Raw genomic sequence first — 26,582 nt, 5'->3', positions numbered from 1 at the left:
CCTTTCCATTACTTTCTGCTGTTTATTTATTTTTAAATCTTTTAATTTGGGGAATAATTTTAGATTTACAGAGAAGTCGCAAACACGGTTGGGAGAGTTCCCGTAGGCCCCACCCAGTTCCTGGTCCCCTAACACTTCCTCTCCCAGTACACCGTACATTCCTCACAGCTGAGGCGCCAGCCCTGGCACAGTCCTGGTAATTAAGCCCAGACTTTGTTCCCATTTCCTCTTTTCCCAAGATGCCCTTCTGTGGCCCAGGACCCCACCTGGGTCACAACATGGTCTCCTTTTCAGTCTTCCCTGGTCTGTCACGACCACGATAGCTCAGGGCAGGTGTCTTGAGGAACGTCCCCAGGCAGGGAGTGTCAGATGGGGGTGAAGAGGCCCACAGAGACGACAACTCCTCCTCACCTCCCCCGGGGCACTTGACATGCCCACGACTTCACTGGGCAGCTGAGCTTGGCCACTCAGTCACGGTGGCACTACCAAGTCCCTCGCTGTAGTGTGGACAATGTGGAGACGCCTAGTCCCACAGCTCTGCACCCGCCATGGCTGCTGCCACCCGTACACGTCTCAAGCAGGCCACCCCTGCCCTGAACCTGCACCCAAGCCCTCTGCCTCCTTGGTATTTTCTGGCCATGTAGGTGTGTCACAGCCATCTCAGAACTGCATGTCTAAAGCCAAACTCCACTCTTCTCCATGTCTCCAACCTGTGCCAGCCCTGCCCTGTCCCTCTGGGATGTCTCCTGGAGGCCTCCATGGAGTTACCCCTGATGCCCCTCTCTCTCCCGCCAGCACACAGCCAGCCTGCCACAGTCCGGCAGGTTTGCTCTGCACCATCTCCACCACTGCTGTCTGGCCACCCCTCTGGCCCTGGGTTGTTGCCACAGGCCCCCTGCATCCACCCTTAACTGCAACTGTCTGTACACACACCAGCGAGGGCAGTCCTTTGAAAATGGATGTTGTCAGCTCATGTCCAGTACCCTCCCGGGTCTTCCTTCTCTAGGAAAAAGCCCTCCCAGCCTCGGTCCCCACATTCTCCAGCCCCTCACGCCATGACTTCTCCCCCCATTGCTCCCCCTCACTCCTAATGAGCCCTGGATCCCTGGTGTGCCACAGCCTGTGCCCCGGCATCCCTTCTGCATCACCTTTGTGTGAGGTCACCCTGAGCATGCAGTGGAAGCCCAGCAATCCGTTTCTTTATCCCTGCAGGCCCGGGCCTCCTTTGCCTGAAGAGCCTCTGGGTGCATCGCTGGGGTGGGGGAGATGTGACCATGTCTAGACCAAGATGTCTGTGCATGTTCAAGTCAGCTTCACATCTGAAGCCTGTCAGTGCATTGCTGGTCGTGTGTCCCGCAGTATTTTTTACCTTCTTAAAGATAATTTGTACAGTGCCAAAAAAAAAAAACAAAACTTTTTTTTTTAAAAGTGCCACGCGACAGTGGGATTTGTAATCCTGCTTTTTAAAAAAGTTGTGGTGACAATGTACACAACAGAACATTTGCCGTTCAACAATTTCGACATGGATGTTTCAGTGACATGATTACGTTCTTTATGTTGTGCAGCTGTTCTCGCCACCCTTTTCCAGATCATTCCACCGCCATTAACATCAGCTCAGTGCCCCCTAAGCCAAAACGCCCCCTTTTCTCCTAACTCCCACCCCAGCAACCACTAAGAATACCTGGTTTCTGTATATTTGTCTACTTAATATAAATGATACGCCGTATTTGCCCTTTTGGGACTGACTTGTTACACTCAGCATGGCGTTTTCGACGTTCATGCATGCTGTGGTAAGTATCAGGACTTCATTGCCCTTTTTGGCTGAGTGGTATTCCATTGTATGCATATACCACATTTTGTTTATCCATTCATCTCTCGGTGGACATTTTGGTACTTTCCACCTGTTCGTTCTTGTGAATAACGCTGCGATGAATGTTCGTGTACAAGTCTTTGTTTGCGTTCCTGCTTTTATTTCTTCTGGGTGTATATCAATGATTAGGATTGCTGGGTCACGTGGTAGTTCTGTGTTCAACTTTTTGAGGAACTGCCAAATTTTTTCCACAGTGGTTGCACCATTTTATATTCCCACCACAGTGGGAATGTAAACCACAGTTTCCCCATAACCTTGCCAACACCTGTTTTTTTTTTTTTTTTTGATCACTGACCTTCACATGGTGGTGAGGCGGTATCTTATTTGATTTGCATCTCCCTTTTTAATGGACTCCCTGGGTAGCGCAACCAGTGACGGAGTTCGTTGTAGCTGAAAGGTTGGGCGAGTTACAGATCCCATCCAGAGGCGCGTCAAAAGACAGGCCTGGCAATGTGGAGCATTTCTGCTCTTCACACGTGGGTCAGCCGTGAGTCAGAACCAGCTTGATGGCAGCTAACAGAGCAACGGCTAACAACAGTGAGCATCTGTTCATGTGCTTGCTGGCCATTTGAAAATCCTCTTTAGTGAAATGCCTGTTCAGGTCTTTTGCCCATTTTTTGATTGGGCTATTTGTCTTTTTGTTTTAAACTGTAGAAGTTTTATATATATTTTGGATATTAGACCTTAATGGATGTATGGTCCCTGAAAATTTTCTCCCAGTTGCTAAATTGTCTTTTCACTTTGTTCATAAAGTCCTTTGATGAACAAAAGTATTTTAATTTTTTATGAGGTCTCATTTATCTATTTTGTCTTTTGCTGCTTCTGTTCCTTTGGTCATATCTGATAACTCATCATTAAAAGCTAGGCCCTGCAGTCACACCCCTACATTTCCTTCTAAGAATTTTATGGTTTCAGTTTTTACATTTAGGTCCTTGATCCATTTTGAATTGATTTTTGTGTGTTGGGTGAGGCTTAGATCCTCATTCACCCCTCTGCACGTGGAAATCCAATTTTCCCAGTACCATTTATTGAAGAGACTCATCCTTCACTATTGAGTGGACTCCGCATCCTTGTTGAAAAGCAGTTGAACACAGATGTTTGGATTTACTTCTGGGTTCTCAGTTTTACCCTGCTGGTCTGTATGTCTGTTATTATGTAAGTACCAGAATGTTTTAGTTACTATGGCTTTACGCTACAATGAGTGTGAATCCGCCTGCTTTATCCTTCTTCTTTGTAATTTCGCTTTTATACTTTTTTTTAAATTTTATTTTATTGTTGCTGTTGTTGAGAATATACACAGGAAAAATGTATTCAACAGTTTCTACATGTACAATTCAGTGACATCGATTATATTCTTCAAGTTGTGCAACCATCCTCATCCTCCTTTTCTGAGTTGTTCCTCCCCCATTAACATAAACTCATTGCCTACTAAGGGTCCTGTCTAATCTTTTGAGTTGCTGCTGTCAGTTTGATCCCATATAGATCATTCTTGAAAGAACATAATGCTCAAGGCAGACCTTTTTTACTAGTTAAACTAAACAATTGTTTGGTTTTAAGATGACTTCGGGGATATTTTTGGTTTAAGGTTTAAAAATTATCTCAGGGCAGTGGTTTCAGGGGTTCATTCAACCTCCATGTCTCCAGAAAGTCTGGCGTGCATGATAATTTGAAATTTTGTTCTGTATTTTCCCCTTTTGATCAGGGTTCTTCTGTGGAATCTTTGATCAAAATCTTCACTGAAGGTAGCCAAGCACCATCCAGTTCTACTGGTTTAATGACAAAGGAGGCAGTTCACAGAGGAGGCAGTTAGCCACACTTTCCTTGTTGTTAGATGCTGTCAAGTCGGTTCCAACTCACAGCGACCCTAGGTGCAACAGAACGAAACACTGCCTGGCCCTGCACGATCCTCACAGTTGTTGCAATGTTTGAGCCCATTGTTGTAGCCACTGTGTCAGTCCCATCTTATGGAAAGTCTTCCTCTTTTACATTCACTGACCCTCTACTTTACCAAGCATGATGTTCTCCTCCAGGGACTGGTCCCTCCTGATAACATGTGCAAAGTACGTGAGACAAAGTCTTGCTGTCCTTGCTTCTAAGAAGCATTCTGACTGTACTTCTTCCAAGACAGACTTGTTCATTCTTCTGGCAGTCCATGACATATTCAGTATTCTTCCCCGAAACCATAATTCAAATGCATCAATTCTTTGGTCTTTCTTATATGTTGTCCAGCTTTCACATGCATAAGAGGTGATTGAAAATACCATGGCTTGGGTTAGGTGCACCTTGTCTTCAAGGTAACATCTTTGTTTCTTAACACTTTAAAGAGGTCTTTTTTTTTTAAAATAATTTTTATTGTTTTAAGTGGAAGTTTACAAATCAAGTCAGTCTCTCACACAAAAACCCATATACACCTTGCTACACACTCCCAATTACTCTCCCCCTAGTGAGACAGCCCGCTCTCTCCCTCCGCTCTCTCTTTTCATGTCCTTTTCGCCAGCTTCTAACCCCCTCCACCCTCTCATCTCCCCTGCAGGCAGGAGATGCCAACATAGTCTCAAGTGTCCACCTGATCCAAGAAGCTCAATCCTCACCAGCATCCCTCTCCAACCCATTGTCCAGTCCAATCCATGTCTGAAGAGTTGGCTTCGGGAATGGTTCCTGTCTTGGGCCAACAGAAGGTCTGGGGGCCATGAGCACCGGGGTCCTTCCAGTCTCAGTCAAACCATTAAGTCTGGTCTTATGAGAATTTGGGGTCTGCATCCCATTGCTCTCCTGCTCCCTCAGGGGTTCTCTGTTTTGTTCCCTGTCAGGGCAGTCATTGGTTGTAGCTGGGCACCATCTAGTTCTTCTGGTTAAAAAGGTCTTTGGCAGGAGGTTTGCCTAGTACGGTACGTCGTTTTATTTCTTGACTGCTGCTTCCATGGGTGTTGATTGTGGATCCAAGTAAAATGAAATCCTTAACAACTTGAGTATTTCTGTTTATCATGATGATGCTTATGAGTCAACCTGTGAGGATTTTTGTTTTCTTTATATTGAGGTGTAATCCATACTGAAGGTTGTGGTCTTTGATCTTCATCAGTAGGTGCTTCAGGTCCTCTGCACTTTCAGCAAGCAAGGCTGTGTCATCTGCATTTTGTAGATTGTTATTGATTCTTCCTCCAATCTTGACGCTGCTTTCTTTTTCATATAGTTCAGTTTCTCTGATTATTTTCTCAGCATACAGATTGAATAGGTGGTGAAAGGATACAACCCTGACGCACACCTTGGCTCTGCATGAGCACAGCTGTGTTCTGGAATTTCCACTCCTTTTTTTTGTCTAATTGTGCTTTAAGTGAAAGTTTACAAATCAAGTCAGCCTCGCATACAAAAATTTATATACACCTTGCTATGTACTCCTAGTTGCTCTTTCCCTTATGAGACAGCACAGTCCTCCTCTCCACCCTGTATTCCTGTGTCCATTCAGCCAGTCTCTGTCCCCCTCTGCCTTCTCATCTCCCCTCCAGACAGGAGCTGCCCACGTAGTCTCATGTGTCTACTTGAGCCAAGAAGCTCACTCCTCACCAGTATCATTTTCTGTCTTATAGTCCAGTCCAATCTTTGCCTGAAGAGTTGGCTTTGGGAGTGGTTTCTGGAATTCCCACTTTTTGCAATGTCACCCATAAATTGTTATGATCCACACGGTGCAATGCCTTTGCATAGTCGATAAAACACAGGTAAACATCTTCAGCAGAAATTTACTTCCCCATGACGTTACTGATACTGTTTTATAATTTGTGCATCCTGTTAAATCGCCTTTCTTTGGAATGGGCGCGAATGTTGATCTCTTCCAGTCAGTGGCCAGGTAGCTCTCTTCCAGAGTTCTTGGCCTGTGTGAGTGGGTGCTTCCAGTGTTGGTGTCCGTTTGTCGAAACATCTCGACTGATATTCTGTCAACTCCTGGAGCCCTGTTTTTTGCTAACGTCTTCAGTGCAGCTTGGTCTTCTTCCTTCCACGCACCGTTGGTTCTTGATCATAATGCTGCCTCCTGAAATGGTTGAACGTTGGGCAATTCCTTTTTGTACAGTGACTCTCTGTATTCCTTCCATCTTATTTTGATGCTTCCTATGTCATTTAATATTTTCCCGGTGGAATTCTTTAGTATTGCAACTCGAGAATTTTCTCTTCAGCTCTTTTTCTTTCAGCTTGAAGAAATGACGAGCATGTTCTTCCCTTTTGGTTTTCTAACACCACGTCTTTGTGCATTTCATTATGATACTTTACTTTGTCTTCTTGAGCCACCCTTTGAAATCTTCTGTTCATCTCTTTTATTTCATCATTTCTTCCATTCGCTTTAGCTACTTGACGTTCAATAGCTAGTTGCAGAGTCCCTTCTGACATCCATTTTGGTCTTTTCTTTTTTTCCTGTCTTTTTAATGACCTTTTGCTTTCTTCGTGTATGCTGCCCTTGATATCATCCCACAACTCATCTTATCCATTTGTCTGTTGATGGACATTTAAGCTGTTTCCACCTTTTGGCTGTTGTGAATAGTGCTGCAGTGAACGTTGCCGTACAAGTCTCTGCTTGAGTCTCTGCTTTCAAGTCTTTGGGGTATATACCTAGGAGTGGAATTGCTGGGTAATATGGTAGTTCTATTTTTAGTTTTTTGAGGAACTGCCACACTGTTTTCCAAAATAGCTGTAGCATTTTGCCTTCCCACCAGCAGTGGATAAGGGTTCCAATTTTCCCACATCCTTACCAACATTTTTCTTTTTTTTTTTTAAATCTTAGTTATCCTAGTGGTGAGTAAAATGGTATCTCATTGTGGTTTTGATTTGCATCTCTGTGAGGGCTAATGACCCTGACATCTTTTCATGTGTTTGGTAGCCATTTGAATGTCCTCTCTGGTGAAATGTCTATTCAAGTCCTTTGTCCATTTTATGATTGGGTTGTTTTTTGTTGTTAAGTTGTAGAAATTTTAAATATATTTTGGTTATTAAATTTTTGTTGGATACATGGTTTCCAAAGATATTCTCCCATTCACCAGGTTGTCTTTTCATTTTTTTGGTGAAGTCTTTTCATGAACAAAACTTTTTTATTGAAAGCTAGGCCTGGCAGTGTTGCCCCTGCTTGTTCTTCTAAGAATTTTATGTTTTTTTTTTTTTTTTTTCCTGTGTTTATCTTGTATCCTGCTACTCTGCTGGAATCTATTAGTTCCAGTAGTTTTCTCGTGGAGTCTTTTGAATTTTTTATACATAGTATCATATCAAGTAAATAGTGACAGTTTTACTTCTTCATTACCAATTTGAGTGCCCTTCATTTCTTTTTCTTGCCTTATTGCTGTAGCTAGGACTTCTAGCACAGTGTTAAATAGGAGTGACAGTTTTACTTCTTCATTACCAATTTGAATGCCCTTCATTTCTTTTTCTTGCCTTATTGCTGTAGCTAGAACTTCTAGCACAGTGTTAAATAGGAGTGTTGATAAGGGGCATCCTTGTTCCTGTTCTCAGAGAATGTTTTCAATCTCTGCCCATTAAGAATGATGTTGGCTGTTGGTTTTTTATAGATGCCCTTCATTATGTTGAGGAATTTCCCTTTCTAGACCTATTTTATTGAGAGTTTTTATCAAGAATGGGTGTTGGACTTTGTCATATGCTTTTTCTTTGTCGATTAAGATGATCATGTGATTCTTTTATTTATGTGGTGGGTTACGTTGATTGATTTTCTAGTGTTGAACCATCCTTGCATACCTGGTTTGCATCCCACTTGGTCATAGTATGTTATTTTTTTGATATGATGCTGAATTCTGTTGGCTAGAACTTTGTTGAGAATTTTTGCGTCTATATTCATGAGAGATACTGGTCTGTAATTTTTTTTTTTTTTTTTTTTGTGGTGTCTTGCCTGGTTTTGTTATCAGGGTTATGCTGGCTTCATAGAATGAATTTGGAGGTATCACTTCTATGTTTTGAAATAGTTTGAGTAGTACTGGGGTAAGCTCTTCTCTGAATGTTTGGTAGAATTCTCCAGTGAAGCCATCTGGGGCAGGCCTTTTTTTTGTTGGGAGTTTGTTTTTTAATTGCTTTTTCAGTCTCTTGTTATGGGTCTGCTCAGATTTTCAACATCATTTTATGTTAGTGTGGATAGGTAGTATGTGTTTCTAAAAATTTGTCCGTTTCCTCTAAGTTTTCAAATTTGTTTGGAGTGTATTTTTTCATAGTACTGTAGTTATGATCCTTTCTATTTCATTTAAGTCTGTTGTAATGTCCCCATTTCATTTCTTATTTGTGTTATCTGCACCCTTTCCAGTTTTTCTTTTGTCAGTTTGGCCTCCGGTTTGTCGATTTTGTTGATCCTTTCAAAGAACCAACTTTTGGTTTTGTTGATTCTTCCTGTTGTTCTCTATTTCATTTATTTCTGTCCTGATCTTTATTATTTCCTTTCTTCTAGAGGCTGTGGGCTTCTTTTGCTGTTCTCTATTTGTTTGAGTTGTGTAGCTCATGTTTTGATTTTGTCCCTTCTTTTTTTTTTTGATGTGTGCATCTATTGCTATAAATTGTCCTCTGAGCACTGCTTTTGCTGTGTCCCAAAGGTTTTGGTATGATGTGTTTTCATTCTTGTTTGATTCTAGGAATTTTTTGATTCCCAGTTTGAGTTCTTCTATTACCCAGTGGTTTTTAAACCAAAAACCAAACCCACTGCCGTCGAGTTGGTTACCGACTCATAGCAACCCTATAGGACAGAGTAGAACTGCCTCAGAGTTTCCAAGGAGCGCCTGGTGGATTAGAACTGCTGACCTTTTGGTTAGCAGCCGTAGCTCTTAACCACTGAGCCACCAGGGTTTCCAGTGGCTTTTAAGCAAGTTTCCATGTAATTGATTTTTTTCCTTGCTCTTCCTGTTGTTAATTTCTACTTTAATGGCGTTGTGATCAGAAAAGATACTTTGTGTTATCTTAGTGTTTTAGATTTTATTGAGGGTTGCTGTGTGGCCTAAGATTTGGTCTATTCTGGAGAACATTCCATGTGCATTGGAAAAGAATGTATACTTTGCAGCTGTTGGGTGGAGTGTTCTATATATGTCTGTGAGGTCAAGTTGGCTTATTGTGGCCTTTAGATCCTCTGTATCTTTGTTGAGTTTCTTTCTAGATGCTCTATCCTTTACCAAGAGTGGTGTGTTGAAGTCTCCTACTATTATTGTGGAACTGTCAATTTCTCTTTTCAGTGCTGTTAGAGTTTATTTTATGTATTTTGGAGCCCTGTCATTGGGAGTGTAGATACTTATTATGGGTATGTCTTCATGAAGGATTTTCCCCTTATTCGTTATATAATGTCTTTCTTTGTCTTTTATGGTGGATTTTGTTTTAAAGTCTATTTTCTCTGAGATTAGTATTGTGACTCCTGTTCTTTTTTGGTAGCTGTTTGCTTGATAGATTTTTTTCCATCCTTTGAGTTTTAATAAATGTACATCTTTGTTTCTAAAATGTGTCTCTTGGAGACAGCATATTGATGGATCTTGTTTTTTTATCCATTCTGTCACTCTCTGTTTCTTTATGGTGGATTTAGGCCATTTATGTTCAGTGTAATTATTGATAGGTGTGAGTTTATTGGTGTCAAATGTGGTTTTAATTTGCATATTTAGGTCCTTAATCCATTTGGAATCTGTTTTTGTGTTTCATATGAGGCATGAATCCTGTTTCATTTTTCTGCATGTGGAAATGCAATTTTTCCAGCACCATTTATTGAAGAGACTCTTCTTTCTCCATTGAATGGAGCGTGCTTGTCAAAAATCAGTTGACTGTACATGTGTGGGTTTATTTCTAGACTCTGAGTTCTATTCATTGGTCTATGTCTTTTTTTTTTTTTTAATGTCTATTGTTATACTAGACCTAGTCCATTTTGATTCCTGTAGCAATATGTTGTTGTTCTTGTTAGGTGCCACTGAGTTGGTTCTGACTCATACCTGCCCTGTGTGTAACAGGACAAAACACTGCCCAGTCCTGTGCCACCCTTATGATCATTGTTACGCTTGAGCCCATTGTTGCCGCCACTGTGTCAGTCCGTCTTGTTGAGGGTCTTCATCTCTGTAGCTGGCCCTCTACCTTACCAAGCGTGATGTCCTTCTCCAAGGACTGGTCCCTCCTGACAACATGTCCAAAGTATGTGAGATAAAGTCTAGCCATCCTTGCTTCTAAGGAACATTCTGGCTGTACTTCTTCAAAGACAGATATGTTTATTCTTTTGGCAGTCCATGATATATTCAGTATTCTTCACCAACACCACAATTCAAAGGTGTCAGTTCTTCTTTGGTCTTCTTTGTTCATTGTCCAGCTTTTGCATGCATGTGAGGCAATTGAAAACACCATGACTTGGGTCAGGGACACCTTAGTCCTCAAAGTGGCATCTTTGCTATAGCCGTATAAACCAAAACCAAACCTGTTGCCATCGAGTCGATTCCGACTCATAGCGACCCTGTAGAACAGAGTAGAACTGCCCCCCCCCATAGAGTTTCCAGGGAGTGGCTGGTGGATTTAAACTGATGACTTTTGGTCAGCACCCTTAACGCTTAACCACTGTGCCACCAGTATGTTTTAAAATCAGGAAGTGTGAGTCCTCCTACTTTGCTCTTCTTTTTTAATATTGGTTTAGCTATTTGTGACCTTTTGCCATTCCATATAATGTGGAGGATTGGTTTTCTATTCCTGTAAAGAAGGCTTTGGGAATTTTGATCAGGATTGTGTTGAATCTATGGGTTGCTGTGGGTAGTAGTGACATCATCTTCATATTAAATCTTCCAGTCCATGAATATGGAACATCTTTCCATTTATTTAAATCTTCTTTAATCCCTTTCAGCAGTGTTTTATAATTTTCATTATATAAGTCCTTCATATCCTTGGTCAGATTTACTCCTAGGTATTTTATTCTCTGGAGCCCTGGTGATGCAATGGTTAAGTGCTCAGCTGTTAAACAAAAGGTCAATGGTTCGAACCCACCAGCTGTTCCATGGGAGAAAGATGTGGTAGCCTAGTTCTGTAAAGATTTATGGCCCTGAAAACCCTATGGGGCAGTTCTACTCTGTTCTCTAGGGTCACTATGAGTTGGAATCGACTTGACAGCAGCGGGTTTGGTTTTTGGGGTTTTATTCTCTTAGATCCCCTGTGCATCTGTCAGTTTGTCATACTGTGGGGGCTTGTGTGTTGCTACGATGCTGGAAGCTATGCCACTGGTATTCAAATACCAGTAGGGTCACCCATTGTGGATAGGTTTCAGCTGAGCTTCCAGACTAAGACAGATTAGGAAGAAGGACCTGGCTGTCCACTCTGCAAAGAATTAGCCAGTGAAAACCTTATGAACAGCAGCAGAACATTGTCTGATATCGTGCCGGAAGATGAGCCCCTGAGGTTGGAAGGCACTCAGTGCAGCTGGGGAGGAGCTGCCTCCTCAAAGTAGAGTTGACCTTAATGATGTGGATGGAGTCAAGATTTCAGGAAATCGGAACATGGAATGTACGAAGCATGAATCTGGGAAAATTGGGAATCATGAAAAATGAAATGGAACGCAACCAGATCAATATCCTAGGCATCAGTGAGCTGAAATGGACTGGTATTGGCCATTCAGAATCAGGCAATCACGTAGTCTCCTATGCCAGGAATGACCACTTGAAGAGGAATGGTGTTGGCGTTCATCATTAAAAAGAACATTTCAAGGTCTATCCTGAAGTACAGCGCTACTAGTGATAGGATAATATCCATACGTATTCCTACGGTCTACAAGGAAGACCAGTTAACATGACTATTATTCAAATTCACGCACCAACCACTAAGGCCAATGATGAAATTGAAAATTTTTACCAACTTCTGCAGTCTGAAATTGATTGAACATGCAATCAGGATGCACTGATAATTACTGGTGATTGGAATGTGAAAGTTGGAAACAAAAAGGATTGGTAGTTGGAAAATGTGGCCTTGGTGATAGAAACAACGTCAGAGATCGCATGATTGAATTTTGCAAGACCAAAGACTTTTTCGTCGAAAACACCTTTTTTCACCAACATAAATACACATGGGCCTCACCAGATGGAATACACAGGAGTCAAATTGACTTACATCTGTGGAAAGAGACGATGGAAAAGCTCAATATTATCAGAACAAGGCCAAGGACTAACTGTGGGTCAGACCATCAATTACTCATATGCAAGTTCAAGTTGAAACTGAAGAAAATTTGAATATTTCCATGAGATCCAAAGTACGTCCTTGAGTGTATCCCTCCTGAATTTAGAGACCATCTTAAGAATAGATTTGATGCATTGAACACTAACGACTGAAGACCAGACAAGTGTGGAAGGACATGATACATGAAGAAAGCAAGAGGTCATTAAAAAGATAGGTGAGAAAGAAAACACCTAAATGAATATCAGAAGAGACTCTGAAACTTCCTCTTGAACATCAAGTAGCTGAAGCAAAACGAAAAAATGTTGAAGTAAAAGAGTTGAACAAAAGATTTCAAAGGGCGGCTCAAAAAGACAAGGTAAAGTATTATGATGACATGTGCAAAGATCTGGAGATAGAAAACGAAAAGGGAAGAAGACACTCAGCATTTCTCAAGCTTAAAGAACTGAAGAAAAAATTCTAGCCTCGTGTTGCAATACTGAAGGATTCTATGGGGAAAATATTAAACAAAAAAGAATGGGTTGTCGTTCAGCCATTTCATGAGGCAACACATGATCAGGAACTGATGGTACTGGAGGAAGAAGTCCAAGCTGCCCTGAAAGCGTTAGCAAAAAACAAGGCTCTGGAATTGACGGAATACCAAATGAGATGTGTCAACAATTGGTTGCAGTACTAGGAGCACTCACTTGTCTATGCCAAGAAATTTGGACGACAGCTACCTGGCCAACTGACTGAAAGAGATCCGTATTTATGCCTGTTCCCAAGAAAAGTGATCCAGCTGAATGTGGAAATTACAGAAGAATATCATTGCTATCACATGTCAGCAAAATTTTGCTGAAGATCATTCAAAAGTGGCTGCAGCAGTATATCGACAGGGAACTGCCAGAAATTCAAGCTGGATTTAGAAGAGGACCTGGAACCAGCGATATCATTGCTGATGTCAGATGGATTCTGGCTGAAAGCAGAGAATACCAGAAGGATATTTACCCATGTTTTATTGACTATGCTAAGGCATTCAACTGTGTGGACCATAACAAATTATGGGTTACATCGCAGAGAACGGGAGTTCCAGAACGCTTAAGTGTGCTCATGAGGAATCTATACATGGATCAAGAGGCATTTGGTCAAACAACAAGAGGATGCTATATGGTTTAAAGTCAGGAAAAGTGTGTGTCAGGGTTGTATCCTTTCACCATACCTATTCAATCTGTATGCTGAGGAAATAATCTGAGAAGCTGGACTATATGAAGAAGAATAGGGCATCAGGATTGGAGGAAGACTCGTTAACAACCTGTGTTATGCAGATGACACACGCCTGCTTGCTGAAAGCGAAGAGGCCTTGAAGCACTTACACTGATGAAGATCAAAGACCATAGCCTTCAGTATGGATTTTACCTCAACATAAAGAAAACAACAATCCTCACAACTGGACCAGTAAGCAACATCATGATAAACGGAGAAAAGACTGAAGTTGTCAAGGATTTCATTTGACTTGGATACACAATCAGTGTCCATGGAAGCTGCAGTCAGGAAATCAAATGATGCATTGCATTGGGCATATCGGCTGCAAAAGACCTCTTTGAAGTGTTGAAAGGCAAAGATGTCACCTTGAGGATTAAGGTGTGTCTGACCCAAGTCATGGTATTTTCAGTCATCTCGTAGGCATGTGAAAGCCGAACAATGAAATGAATAAGGAGACCAAAGAAGAATTGTCACCTTCGAATTGTGGTGTTGGTGAAGAATATTGTATATGCCATGGACTACCAAAATAATGAAAAAACCTGTCTCAGAGGTACAACCAGAATATTCTTAGAAGCAAAGATGGCGAGAGTACATCTCATATACTTTGGACATGTTATCAGGAGGGATCAGACACTAGAGAAGGACATCATGCTTAGTAAAGTAGAGGGCCAACGAAAAAGAGGAAGACCCTCAACGAGGTGAATTGACACAGTGGCTCCAACAGTGAGCACACGCATAGCAACAGTGTGAACAGGGCGTAGGATCGGGCAGTGTTTTGTTCTGTTGTGCATAGAGTTGCTATGAGTCAGAATCGACTGGATGGCACCTAACAACAACAACATTCTCTTAGGTGATACTCTAAGTGGAATTGTTTCCCTAATTTTCCTTTCAGATTTCTCATCGCTGGTGTATAGAAACCCAACTGATTTTTGTTTGTTGACCTTGTACCCTGCAACTTCACTAAATTATTAGCTTTTGAAGATTTCTGTGGACTCCTTGGGATTTTCTATGTATAGGATCGTATCATCCGTTAATAAAGATAATTTTACTTCTTTTATTCCAATTGGTTAGGAGCCCTGGTAGTGCAGTGGAATCAACTCGTTGGCAGTGGGTTTTTCCAATCTGGATATCTTTTATTTCTTTTTCTTGTTTTAGTGTTCTGACTAGGACTTCTAATATAATGTTGAATAGAAGTAGTGAGAGTAGGGACCCGTATCTTGTTCCCGATTTCAAGGGAGAAGCTCTCGGTTTTTCCCCATTAGGTATGATGTTGGTTGTTGGCTTTTCATGTATGCCCCAAATCATAGTGAGGAATTTCCCTTCTATTCCAATCTTCTTTAGGTTTTTCATCAAGGAGGGGTGTTGGATTTTATTAGAATACTTTTTCTGCCTTCATGGAGGTGATCCGGTGGTTCTTTTCCTCTGTTCTGTTGATGTGGTGTATTACGTTGATAGATTTTCTGATGGTGAACCGTGTCTGGAATGTATCCCACTTGGTTATGGTGTATGACTCTTTTAATATGCTCTAATTTTGTTTGCTAATATTTTGTTGAGGGTTTTTGTATCTGTATTTATAAGAGATACTGGCCTCTAGTTTTCTTGTCGTGTCTTTGCCTGGTTTGGGTATCGGTTATGTTTGCTTCATAGAATGAATTAGGAAGTATTCCTTTCTTCCCTGTCTTTTGGAAGAGTTTAAACAGTATTGGTGTCAGTTCTTCTCTAAATGTTTTATAGAATTCCCCAGTTAAACCATCTGGTCCAGGGCTTTTTTTTGCTGGGAGGTTCTTAATCAATGATTTTTTTCTTTACTTGTTATGGGTCTATTGAGACTTTGTTTCCTTGTGAGTCAGTTTGGGTAGGTCGTGTGCTTCTAAGGATTTGTCCGTTTCATCTAGGTCATCCAGTTTGTTGCTATACAGTTGTTCATAATATTCTGTTGTAATTCTCTTTATTTCTATCGGGTTAGTTGTTGTGTCCCCTGTTTCATTTTTTATTTTGGTTATTTGCGTATTTTCTCTTTTTTTCTGTATCAGTCTACCTAAATGTTTGTCAGTTTTATTGATCTTTTCAAAGAACTAACTTTGGTTTTATTGGTTCTATTGTTTTTCTGTTTTCAATTTTATTTATTTCTGCTCTGATCTTTGTTATTTCCTTTCTACTGGTAGGTTTAGGCTTAATTTACTCTTCTCTTTCTAGTTCTTGGAGTTGTCGAGTTAAGCTGTTAATTTGAGATCTTTGTTTATGTAGGCATTTATTGCTGTAAGTTTCCCTCTGCATTCCATCTTTGTTGCATCTCAAAAGGCTAGGTGTGTTCTTTCATTTTCATTTGACTCTAAATTTGTGATTTCTTTCTTGGCCCATTGGTAATTTAATAGTGTTTTGTTTAATTTCCATATGTTTGTGTGTTTTCCAGTTTTTTTTCTGGCATTAATTTCTAGCTTCACTCCGTTGTGGTCAAAGGAAATATTTTGTATGATTTCAGTCTTTTTAAATTTATCAAGACTTGCTTTGTGATGTAAAATGTAGTCTATCCTCCAGAATGACCCATGTGTACTGGAGTAGAATGTATGTTGTGCTGTTTTTGGATGAAGTATTCTATATATGTCTGGTAAATCTAGTTGGTTTATGGTGTCATTCAGGTCCTCTGTTTCCTTGTTGATCTTTCTAGATGTTCTGTCCAGTATTGAAAGTGGTGTATTGAAGTTTCCAACTATTATTGTAGTATTAGCTATTTCTCCCTTCAATTCTATCAGTGTTTGCTTTATATATTTAGGTGCCTTGATGTTGGGTACATATATATTTATGATTGTTAAGTCTTTGATTAACTGACCCTTTTATCACTATATAACGTCCGTCTTTATTTGTCTTAAAGTCTACTTTGATACTAAGTTTGTGGCATGTACTTCTAAGTATCTCGTTACGAATGTCTAAGATGCAGCAGGTCGCAGGCAGTGTGCCTTTATTGTAGTTGTGTAGCTTCTCTGCCTTTGGGGTTGAGCCATCCGGCAGGATCCCTGTTGGTAAGACTGGGCAGCCTCTTGACATCAACAAAGCTGCTCAGTAGTCTTAGCATCTGGTGTGCTTCCATTCATTTTCAGAATCCAAGAGAGAATTGGGATTGTGTGAGGATGCCTTAGAGGGTAGGGAGGGTTACTGCAGCCTTGATGGTTCCAAGTTTTATTTTTCACACTCATCGACCAATAACTTTTCCAAGAGAAATATGTTCTCAGAAACCAATGCTGTACGCTACAGACCTCCTGAGTCGTATTTTGTCTGTGAGATAGCTAGCAGTTGCATTGTAAGCTTTTCTTCTTTCCTTCCTGCTCTTTTCTTTCTTGGCTAGTTCCCAGGGAACAAGTGACAGCTTCAAACCCGGTGCCACCAAGGGAAAGGCCAGAAATGCCCCTTCCCTACTTGTGGTCATCCCACTCACGTGCGGCTGCTCGGAATTGCCTGAGGATTAATTCAAGCAAAAATGAGAATGTGATTTGAATGGTCGTGGGAGTTACTTCCTTGTTATGGATGGCAGTAACTGGCTTCTAGTTTAATACTTGTTCTCCAGAACCATTGAACACAGGGGTTTTTTGTTTGTTTTCTCAAGGAATCATGTTTTAGACGGGAGCACATCGACACTTTGAAGAGGAAAGTGCTGTATTAGAATGAATTTCAGAGTCATCCTGATCACATTTATTGGGCCTTGATTTTAATGCGAATTGTAGCTTAAATACAGGCAGTCCCTGGGTTATAAACCTCCGACTTCCATACAACCTGTAGTTACAAACCAACCCCCATGTTGTTATTAGGTCCCGTTGAGTGGGTTCCGACTCATAGCAGCCTTATGTACAGCAGAACGAAGCACCGCCCGGCCCCGTGCCGTCCTCACAGTTGTTGTTATGCTTGAGCCTGTTGTTCAGCCACTGTTTCAGTCCATTTCATTGAGGGTCTTCCTCTTTATCACTGACCATCAACTTTACCAAGCACGGTGTCCTTCAGGGACTGGTCCCACCTGATAACATGTCTAAAGTACATGAGACGAAGTCTACCCATCCTCACTTGTAAGGAGCATTCTGGCTGTACTTCCTCCAAGGCAGACTTGTTTGTTCTTCCAGCAGTCCATGATATATTCAGCGTTCTTTGTCAACATCACAATTCGAAGGCATCAGTTCTACTTGGACCTTCATTACTCATTGTCCAGCTTTCACATGCATATGAGGTGATTAAAAATACCATGGCTTGGGTCAGGTGCCCCTTAGTCCTCAAAGTGGTATCTTTGCTTTTGAACACTTTAAAGAAGTCCTTTGCAGCAGATTTGCCCAGTGCAATGTGTCGTTTGATTTCTCGATTGCTGCTTCCATGGGCGTTGATTGTGGATCCAAGTAAAATGAAATCCTTAACAACTTCAGTATTTTCTCTGTTTATCACAGTGTTGCTTATTGGTCCAATTGTAAGATTTTTGTTTTCTTTATGTTAAGGTGTAAGCCATACTGAAGGCTGTGGTCTTTAATCTTCATCAGTAAGTGTTTCAAGTCTTCTTCACTTTCAGCAAGCAAGGTTGTGTCATCTCCATAACACAGGTTGTTAGTGAGTCTTCCTCCAGTCCCGATGCCCCATTGTTCTTCATATAGTCCAGCTTCTCGGATTGTTTGCTCAGCATACAGATTGAAAAGGTATGGTGAAAGAATACAACCCTGGCGCACACCTTTCCTGATTTTAAACCATGCAGTATACCCTTGTTCTGTTTGAATGATTGCCTCTGGGCCTATGTATAGTTCTTCGTGAGCACAATTAAGCATTCTGGGAGTTATCTGGTGGTGTAGTGGTTAAGAGGTACGGCTGCTAACCAAAAAGGTCAGCAGTTTGAATCCACCAGGCACTCCTTGGAAACCGTATGGGGCAATTAGTTCTACTCTGTCCTGTAGGGTTGCTATGAGTCAGAATTGACTCGACGGCAGCAGGTTTTTTTTTGTTGTTTTTGTTATCTAGGAGTGGTCATAAATTGATCTCCTCTGCTATATTTTGGGACTTTGTTCCTGTTAAATTGCTCACATGATCTTTCCTGCTGCCCACTAGTCTGCTTCCTTCTGTTTGGTGGCTGGGCTGAGAAGAAACGGCACCCTAGTAAGAAGAGCACACCCTTGCCCATACCTTGGCTTCTAATGCCCTTCCTTGTGGAAAGGGCAGAGCCCCTTGGAAACATGGCCGATTCCAGGTTTGGGCAGGGGTGGCACAAGATGGGCCTTGAACATCTTTCTGTGCCAGAAAATGAGAAAGACTTGTGGGGAGTGGGGACTCTGGTTGTGGCCAGTGGGAAACAAAGCAGGCTTCTTTAACTAACTCCTCTCAGCAATAGAGTGTGCTTTCATATATTTTTAAAATATTTTTTCTTGGTGGCAATATGTACAACCAAACATACATTCATTTACAATTTCTGTGTGAACAGTTCAGTGACGTTGGTGACGTACTTCACGCTGTGTCACCGTTGTGTCTTTACGCATATCGTTCATCACTATTAATCTAGGCTCTCTGCCTTTATAGTTATCATCTGGTCTTTGGATCGATTGTAGTCAGTTTGTACTCGTGTAGATAGTTCTGTTTAAGAGCTCAAGCAAATATCCTTTATTAATTGGGCTAACCTGTTGTTTAGTTTCGTAATGACTTCAGGAGATAATTTCAGTTCAGTGTTTAAAAATTATTTCTGGCCATTAGATTTGGAGGTTCCCTCAGTCTCGATGAGTGCTTTCATATTTTTTGATGCTATTCAAAATGGTATTTTTGAAATTTCAATTTCCAGTTACTCATTGGTAAACCAAAAACCAAACCCGTTGCTGTTGAGTTGATTTTGACTCATAGTGACCCTACAGGACAGAGAACTGCCTCACAGGGTTTTTCCACAGAGCGGCTGGTGGATTTGAACTGCTGACCTTTTGGTTGGCAGCCGAGCTCTTAAGCACTAGTGTATAGAATTACAGTTGATTTTTTACATATTGATCTTGTACTTTGTAGACTTACCATACTGAGTTACTTGTCCTCATAGTTTTTTTTTTTTTTTTGTAGACTCTATTGGACTTCTTTTAATCAGGACTGGATTTTGGCTTTTGTTAAATGTTTTTTATGCATCTATTGAGATGATGATGTTTTTTCTTTTCTAGCTTGTTAATTAAATGGTTGAGATTGTCAGATTGGATAAAAAAGCAGGACTCAACTATATGCTGCCTATAAGACACAGACTTTAAATAGAAAACACAAATAGGGTAAAAGTGGAAGGGTGGACAAGATGGACCAAGCTGACACTGGGCAGAAGAAAGCACGAGTGGCTATGTTAGTATTTGACGTAGTAGATTCGGGAAGAAAAGGTATTACCAGGGATAAGGAGGGTCATTTTATAAAGACACCTGTCAGTTCATCGAGAGGCTTTAAGTATCCCAAACCTCTGTGCACCTGATAGCAGGAGCCAGACGCAAGAGACAGCAGGTTCTGTATGGTTGCGCTTCTGTGACATGCCCAGAAAAGGCACATTTGTAGAGACGGAAATCAAGTTAGTGTTTGCCTAGGACTGGGCAGTGGGAACAGACACCAACAGTAGTTAGACACGCGGAATCTTCTGGTGTGATGAACATGTTCTAAAACTGGATTTTAGTGATGATTTCGCAGTCTGTAAATTTACTTAAAATGATTGAATGTTGTATCCTTACGGCGGGTGAGTGTTATGGCATGTGAGTGACACCTGAGTAAAGCTGCCAAGGAAATGATGAGGGTATGTCAAGATCACAGCAGCGAACTTGAAGGGTCTCCCCTGGCCAAGTCTGGGACCATTTGAGCATAAAGACAGTGATGAATTGTAAACCATTTTAAAAATATAGAAATCCCTAAGTTCATTTTGATAATAAATAGAAAAATAAATGTGCAAGGAAACAGGGTTTTTCCTACCTCAGACAGGGAAATCTGGACCTTAGTGCTCGTGTTGAAAATCACTATTTTGTGACCATCAGAGTAAAGACTGGTTCAGATAGGAACCTTCGTGAACGCTGAATCTAGGACGAAAGTGTGGGCAGCGGTGGCTAAGTGATAGGATTCCGGCCTTCCGTGCGGGAGACCTGGGCTCCGTTCCTGGCCAGCGCAGCTCACGTGTAGTCGCCGCTCGCCTGTCAGTGGAGGCTCATGTATCGCTGTGGGGCTGAACGGGCTCCAGGCCAAGAGACCAGGAGTAGAGGCCTGGTGATCCACTTCTGAAAAATCAGCCAGTGAAACCCTACGAATCACAACGTTCCAGTCTCATTGCGTGGGGTTGTCATGAGCCAAGGCTGACACGACAGCAGCTCACAACAACACTCTTGGTTCCTAAGAGCCTGGAAGGGCTTGTGCGTGAACAATAGTTCTGTCAGTAGTAATGGACTGAACAGAAGTGGAGCTGCTTGGGGGCCCACAGAACTGTTCACCACCCTTAGGGAATTTGGGATTATTTCATGTTTCATATTTCTTTCATGGCATCATATTATTGATATTTACAAAATACTTTGGAATTTTTTAAAAAGTATTGCTCTGCATTAGTCTTAAATCTGACCGTCCAAGGAGTGACAAAAGAAGTATGCGGCCAGCGCTCTTTTCTAGAAGCTTCTATGGGTGGGTGTCCTCACCATCACGCTGAACAGGCAGGACTCCCACGCAGTCAGCTGCCAGGGCCTTCACCTGTCCCTGCTGTCTGGCTGACTGCCAAGTACTGTGGGGCAGGCCCATGTCTGCCTCAATTTTTTTCTACCAAGCATGACCCCAGTAGGCCCTCGATAAATGCCTCTGGGTGAATGAATCGTGAGAGTATGTTGCCCCACAGACAGGGTTACACCCCACCACGCTTTCCTGAAGATGACCTGGTATCCAGTCTGCACGCGCCTTCAGGAGTTGTAGGAACTCAGAACTACTGCTGGCTCCTCTGAAGCACTGGCCGTGGTTGACCCTATAAGCTATTACATGAGACCCACTCACAACAGTCTGCTCCTGCCACACAGTGCTCCTTCAGTCTTCTCCACTAACAGGTTTTCACCTCCTTTCCCAGTTTCTCCGGATATGTGCCGACCTCTTCCGCCTGGTCCCATTCCTGGTCTTCGTGGTGGTGCCCTTCATGGAGTTCCTGCTTCCTGTGGCCGTGAAGCTGTTCCCCAACATGTTGCCGTCCACGTTTGAGACCCAGTCCGTCAAGGTGACGGGAGTGGTGATGGAATGAGCTTGACGTTGCTGAGTGATAGCCATTCGTTGTTGACCAGATTTCAGGTGTTAGATATTTTGGGGGCTTCGTGTTGTCCTTGTAATTCAGTCCTACTGCTGTGTAAGCATTATTTGATGGATACTCAGCTTCTGATCTGTTCTCTTTATCTGTGTTTTAAAATACGGTTTCTCTAGACCACTGTTTTTTAAACTACAGGTCGGGCCCGTTATGGGCGTGGGTAATCAGTGCACCCAGCCTGCTTTTGCCTGCAAAGCCTTAAGGGACACTGCCATACTCTCTGTGCTGCAACCACTGAGTTAAGAAACTGTGGCAGACCATCTGGCTGCAAAGCCTAAGGTCTTTACTCTCTGGCCCTTTACGGGAAAAGTGTGCTGATCCAGGGCCTAGGAGGATATGGCAAACTTTTTTTTTTTTTTAATTTTGTTCTTGTTGCTGTTGGGAATATACACAGCAAAACAAACACCAATTCAACAGTTTCTACGTGTACGATTCAGTGACATTGATTCCGTTCTTCGAGTCGTGCAGCCGCTCTCACCCTCCTTTTCCGGGTTGTTCCTCCCCCGTTAACATAAACTCTCTGCCCCTGAGGTTCCTAATCTTCTGAGTTGCTGTTGTCAGTTTGATCCCATACAGATAGTTCTTAAAAGAGCATAATACTCGAGGCAGACTTTTGTTACTAGTTAAGCTAAAATATTGCTCGGTTTTAACATGACTTCAGGGGATATTTTTTTTATTTAAGGTTTAAAGATTATCCCAGGGCAATAATTTCAGAGGTTCATCCAGCCTCCATGACTCTAGAAAGTCTAGAGTCCATGATAATTTGAAATTCTGTTCTGCATTTTCCCGCTTCTGATCAGGATTCTTTGTTCAAAATGTTCAGTAATGGTAGCCAGGCGCCATCCAGTTCTTTTGGTCTCCTGGCAGAGGAATTAGTGGTTGTATGCGTTTTTTTTAAAACCATGAATGAAGGAGAAAATTTCAGAACGCATTGCTCCTAGATGAGAGCGAGCCTGGCTCCATGCCATGTTTGTCTCGTTTGACACATTAGCGTGTGTGTGTGTGTGTGTGTGTGAAGTGGGTACTGGGCTGAGCTGTAAAATCTACTTCTTACTGTGAGTATGGGGAGAGAAGTGTTGAAACATGCTACTGTAACCCGTGCTGCCCGCTGAGGACTGGTGACTCAGCCCTGTGGCTGAGGTGGCCTGAGGGGTGGCACAGAGCAGGTGGAGAGTGGGCAGTGGCCTAGGTGTGGTGGAGCAGGGAGGCCAGCTGGGTGTCAGTTGGGGGTCTCGGGGGAGTGCAGCGCCCCTCTCTTTGACCTTGCAGGAGGAGAAGATGAAGAAGGAGCTGCGGGTCAAGCTTGAGCTGGCCAAGTTTCTCCAGGACACCATTGAGGAGATGGCCTTGAAAAACAAAGCAGCCAAAGGAAATGCCACCAAAGACTTCTCGGCGTTCTTCCAGAAGGTGCCTGTGATGCTTCGGTGCCCTTATGGCCTCAGCTCAATGGGACAGAGTGCTGGCCAGTGCCTCTGCGTGCCAGTGCACTTTGCCTGGGGCGAGCACATCTTTCCTTCTTTCTTCTCACTATACTCAACAGAGAGCAGAATCCCAGGAACAGGTTTACTAGTCCTGTAGGGCGGTAACTAGGAGGCCTGACCTGCTGACGGGCGTGATCTGTGGGGAACTCTCCCATCACATGCTCCGAGTGAAGCCAACCCTGTGCTTGTGAGCACCTGTGCCATACCAACATTCAGAATGACCCGTTTGTTCCTGTGGCTTTGCCAGCTGTCCCCGGGGGAGTGGGATATGACAGCTGAGGAACCTGAGATGCCGAGTTGGGGCTCACTGGGTGGTCAGGGCTGGTGTTTCTGCCAGGCTGTGCCCTCTCCACCTGAGGTCAGTCAGGAAGGACCCAGTGGTGGCCATCGACAGCCCCACGAGGATTGTTCCAGAGGCCTGGATGAGGGACAGTGAAGGCCTGGCCTGAGGCAGCAGCAGGGGGTGAGCATTCCTCTGGCTGTGAGCTAGGGGAGAGGTGGCAGGGTTAGTGCCCTGAGCTAGTCCGTGAGCAGAAGAGGAGGGTGAGCTGAGGTTTGTGGAGTTTGAGGCACTTGTGGAACTTTATGGAGTCAGAAAAGTGTGTCTGGAGTTTAAGAAAAGTTTAAACCAGAGTCAGCAAAGTGCTTCCAGGGGCAAGTGTCCACACCCATTGGTCTGTGTGTTGTAGTGGCTGCTTCCGCCTACAAAGGTGGAGGAGTCAGGCATGTCGGTGTCCTGCCTGGCCCTTCAGGGACAGTGTGCTGACCTCTGCTCTGAATATAGCCACAGCCGCCGGGGGCTGATGTACCTGCCAGGGGACAGCAGCACTTCAGGAGCAGGTAGGAGGGCGAGCCAGCTGTGGAAAGGTCACTGGAGGTAGGGTGACATCAAGGGACCTGGGTCCTGAAGGGTGATTTTGGTAGTGTGATGAGGGCAGAAGTGAGGCTTCAGTGGTCTAGAGGTCAGTGGGGGAGGTTATGGGATAATCCAGTGCATCGGGGGCTGGTGAGATGGAGACTGGCAGGGGGAGGCCCGAGCCCAGAGTCGGGGGTTGTGCAGCAGTGGGGGTGCGAGGCGCCGGCTCTCAGCCTAGCACCAGGTCCGTGTGGGTGCTGATCTGGGCACCGCCAGGTCAGGTAGGGCCGCCCTGGCCTGTTTCTCTCTGCTGAGGCTGGCCTTCTTCACCTCTTCACAGAGACTGACCAGTGGGCTATTAGGCTGGGAGGGAGACGCAGGCAGTTCCCTGAAGAGCATTGGGAAATCTGAGCCGAGTGGCCCTCCCCTCTTCCTAGAGGGCAAAAAAGTGACCACCAGCAGTGCAGGCTAGGGGTTTGGGGTGGCTGTCCACTCCCTGGTGCTCCTCTGCAGTCGTGGAGGGTGTGATGTGGGGGCCTGGCACACGGGTCTCAGGATGCTACTCCACTGCCACTTCCGGGTGGCGAAAGGATGGCAGAGCCCCTGCCCCGGCAGCAAGAGGGCCCGGGGCCTCCCCTGATAGGCAGCCTCGGCCTCTCCTGGTGTAGGCAGGCACCAGAATGAGGCAGGATAGGCCTCCAGGGCCCAGACGTGGTGTGCATGTATGTGTGGGTACCAGAACCTACACACATACCTCACAGACTGCCCAGCCTGAGCCCCCCATCACTGCACAACCCCCGACTCTGGGCTCGGGCCTCTCCCTGCCAGTCTCCATCTCGCTAGCCCCCAGTACACTGGATTCTCCACATCGTAGCCTCAGAGGCCTGGGTGCCAGTCCTGTGGCAGAATTCTGTGGTCAGAGTCTCTGAGATGGGAGGGCAGCTACCTAGCAGGGGTGGGGTAAAAGGGTAGATCTTAGGGCCAGACTTGGGTGGCCAGGCTGAGGCTGTCGAGGGCCAGGGTGGTGGCAGAGGTGAGTCACTTCAACCTCAGTTCTTGTTTGGTCACTTCAGGCCTTTGCCCTGAGGCCGTGGAAAGGGTGCTAGGAAAATACACACATCCACACCCACCCACCCGGTGGGTTGAGCCTTGGTACTATCTTGCAGATCCGAGAGACGGGGGAGAGACCCAGCAACGAGGAAATCCTACGTTTCTCCAAGTTATTTGAAGACGAGCTGACCCTGGACAACCTCACGCGGCCGCAGCTGGTGGCGCTGTGTAAACTGCTGGAGCTGCAGTCCATCGGCACCAACAACTTCCTGCGTTTCCAGCTCATCATGAGGCTGCGTTCCATCAAAGTCGACGACAAGGTTGGTGGCTCTTCTGCTTGTTACCTTCATGTCCTGCCTGTAAAAGCAGCGCACCCTTATTGTAGAGGGTCTGGAAAACACTGAAAAAAATTGCTGGCATTTGAAGATCACGATGTCAGCGGTTTATGCATTTCTGCCCACCCTGTGCTCCATATGCACGTAAGCAATATGTGTGTGAGCGTGTGGGTGTGTGTGAACGTGTGTGAGGTCGTATGTGTGTGAGCTTGTAAGCATGTGTGTGTGTGAGAGTGCGTGTGAGCGTGTGTGTGTTTATCTATTGAAATTAGTGCTGGAATTGGACAGCCCATAAAATTTTTTTCACTTGCCATTTTGAGACCCCTCATGTCACTAAATAGTCATTGAAGAGATGAATTTTAATGGCTGCCTAGCGTGTCATTACATGAAGCATTGTCATTTCTTTAACCGTCACCTTAGCTAAGTTTTTGCTGCCCTGAACAGTGCTGCTGTAAGTAGTGGAAGGTGGCAGTGAAGTCCGATGCCCGCTTTCACACAGCTGGCCACAGTGGAGCTGTGGTTACAAGCCAAGCAGTCTGACCCGCAGACCTGGCTTTTCCCTGTGCCGCCTTCTCCCATGTGGTTACTGAATAGCGAGAGCCCGAGGACCTTCCTATCTGTCGCCTTCTCTTTTCCTTGGGAAGTAGGAGGGGAGCTGTCTGCCAAGCATCTTTTTCTGTGTTTGTTGGCCCTTTGGGCCTCCTTATCTATGAAGAGCTGGGTCAGGTCTCTTGTGCATTTTTCTCCTGTGTTGTCTTTTTCTCTTTGATTCGTGGGGACCTTTGTCTCTTGTTGGAACTAGCATTGCAAATACTGTCTCTCACTTAGTGGCTCATCTTTTCACGGTCTTAAATAGTATTCTTTCATAAAGGTAAGTTCTTAATTTTATGCTAAATTTAACACTTTTTTCCTTTATGGTGAATACTTTTGTGTCTTATTTAAGAAATCATTCCCTACCCCAAAGCCATAAAAATGTTCTCTTGAGTCCCATCAGCTTTATCATTTGTCTTTCACATTTAGGTCTCTGGCATGTAGAGGAGTGGGGGCTCACACTGTAAAAACAATGTGAAGACAGTGTCTGACCTCCTCTCTCCTCACAAGGGGGAAAGAGAGTCAAGATGAACAGCCCAACGGTGATTCCCATAGGGTGGAGATGAGACGTGCCTCCTCTCTGCGCTATCTTTGCCACTTCTGACACCAGTCATTCCTCCCATGGCACTCTCTACTTCTGTGGCGGGTTCGATAATACATTGCAGTGGCCACACAGAACTCACAGACCACACTCACGGTTACGGGGTGTCTTAGGGAAGTAAAAGGTTATGATTCAGGC

General features: G+C 43.7%; 1 protein-coding gene across 2 annotated transcripts in view; it reads left to right on the top strand.

Annotated features, from left to right (window-relative positions):
- The window catches only part of LETM1 (leucine zipper and EF-hand containing transmembrane protein 1), a 72,769-nt gene that overhangs the window by 25,665 nt on the left and 20,522 nt on the right, over positions 1-26,582 (top strand). For both annotated transcript variants that reach the window (XM_049886585.1, XM_049886584.1), the window contains exons 4-6: positions 21,303-21,446; positions 22,800-22,937; positions 25,034-25,237. In XM_049886585.1, the coding sequence (XP_049742542.1) occupies positions 21,303-21,446; positions 22,800-22,937; positions 25,034-25,237 (486 nt within the window). The remainder of the gene's footprint in view (positions 1-21,302; positions 21,447-22,799; positions 22,938-25,033; positions 25,238-26,582) is intronic.

This window comes from Elephas maximus, chromosome 5 (assembly GCF_024166365.1).
Source record: "Elephas maximus indicus isolate mEleMax1 chromosome 5, mEleMax1 primary haplotype, whole genome shotgun sequence".
In the NCBI taxonomy this organism is placed as follows: domain Eukaryota; kingdom Metazoa; phylum Chordata; class Mammalia; order Proboscidea; family Elephantidae; genus Elephas; species Elephas maximus.
This window is presented reverse-complemented; position numbering and strand designations above follow the sequence as displayed.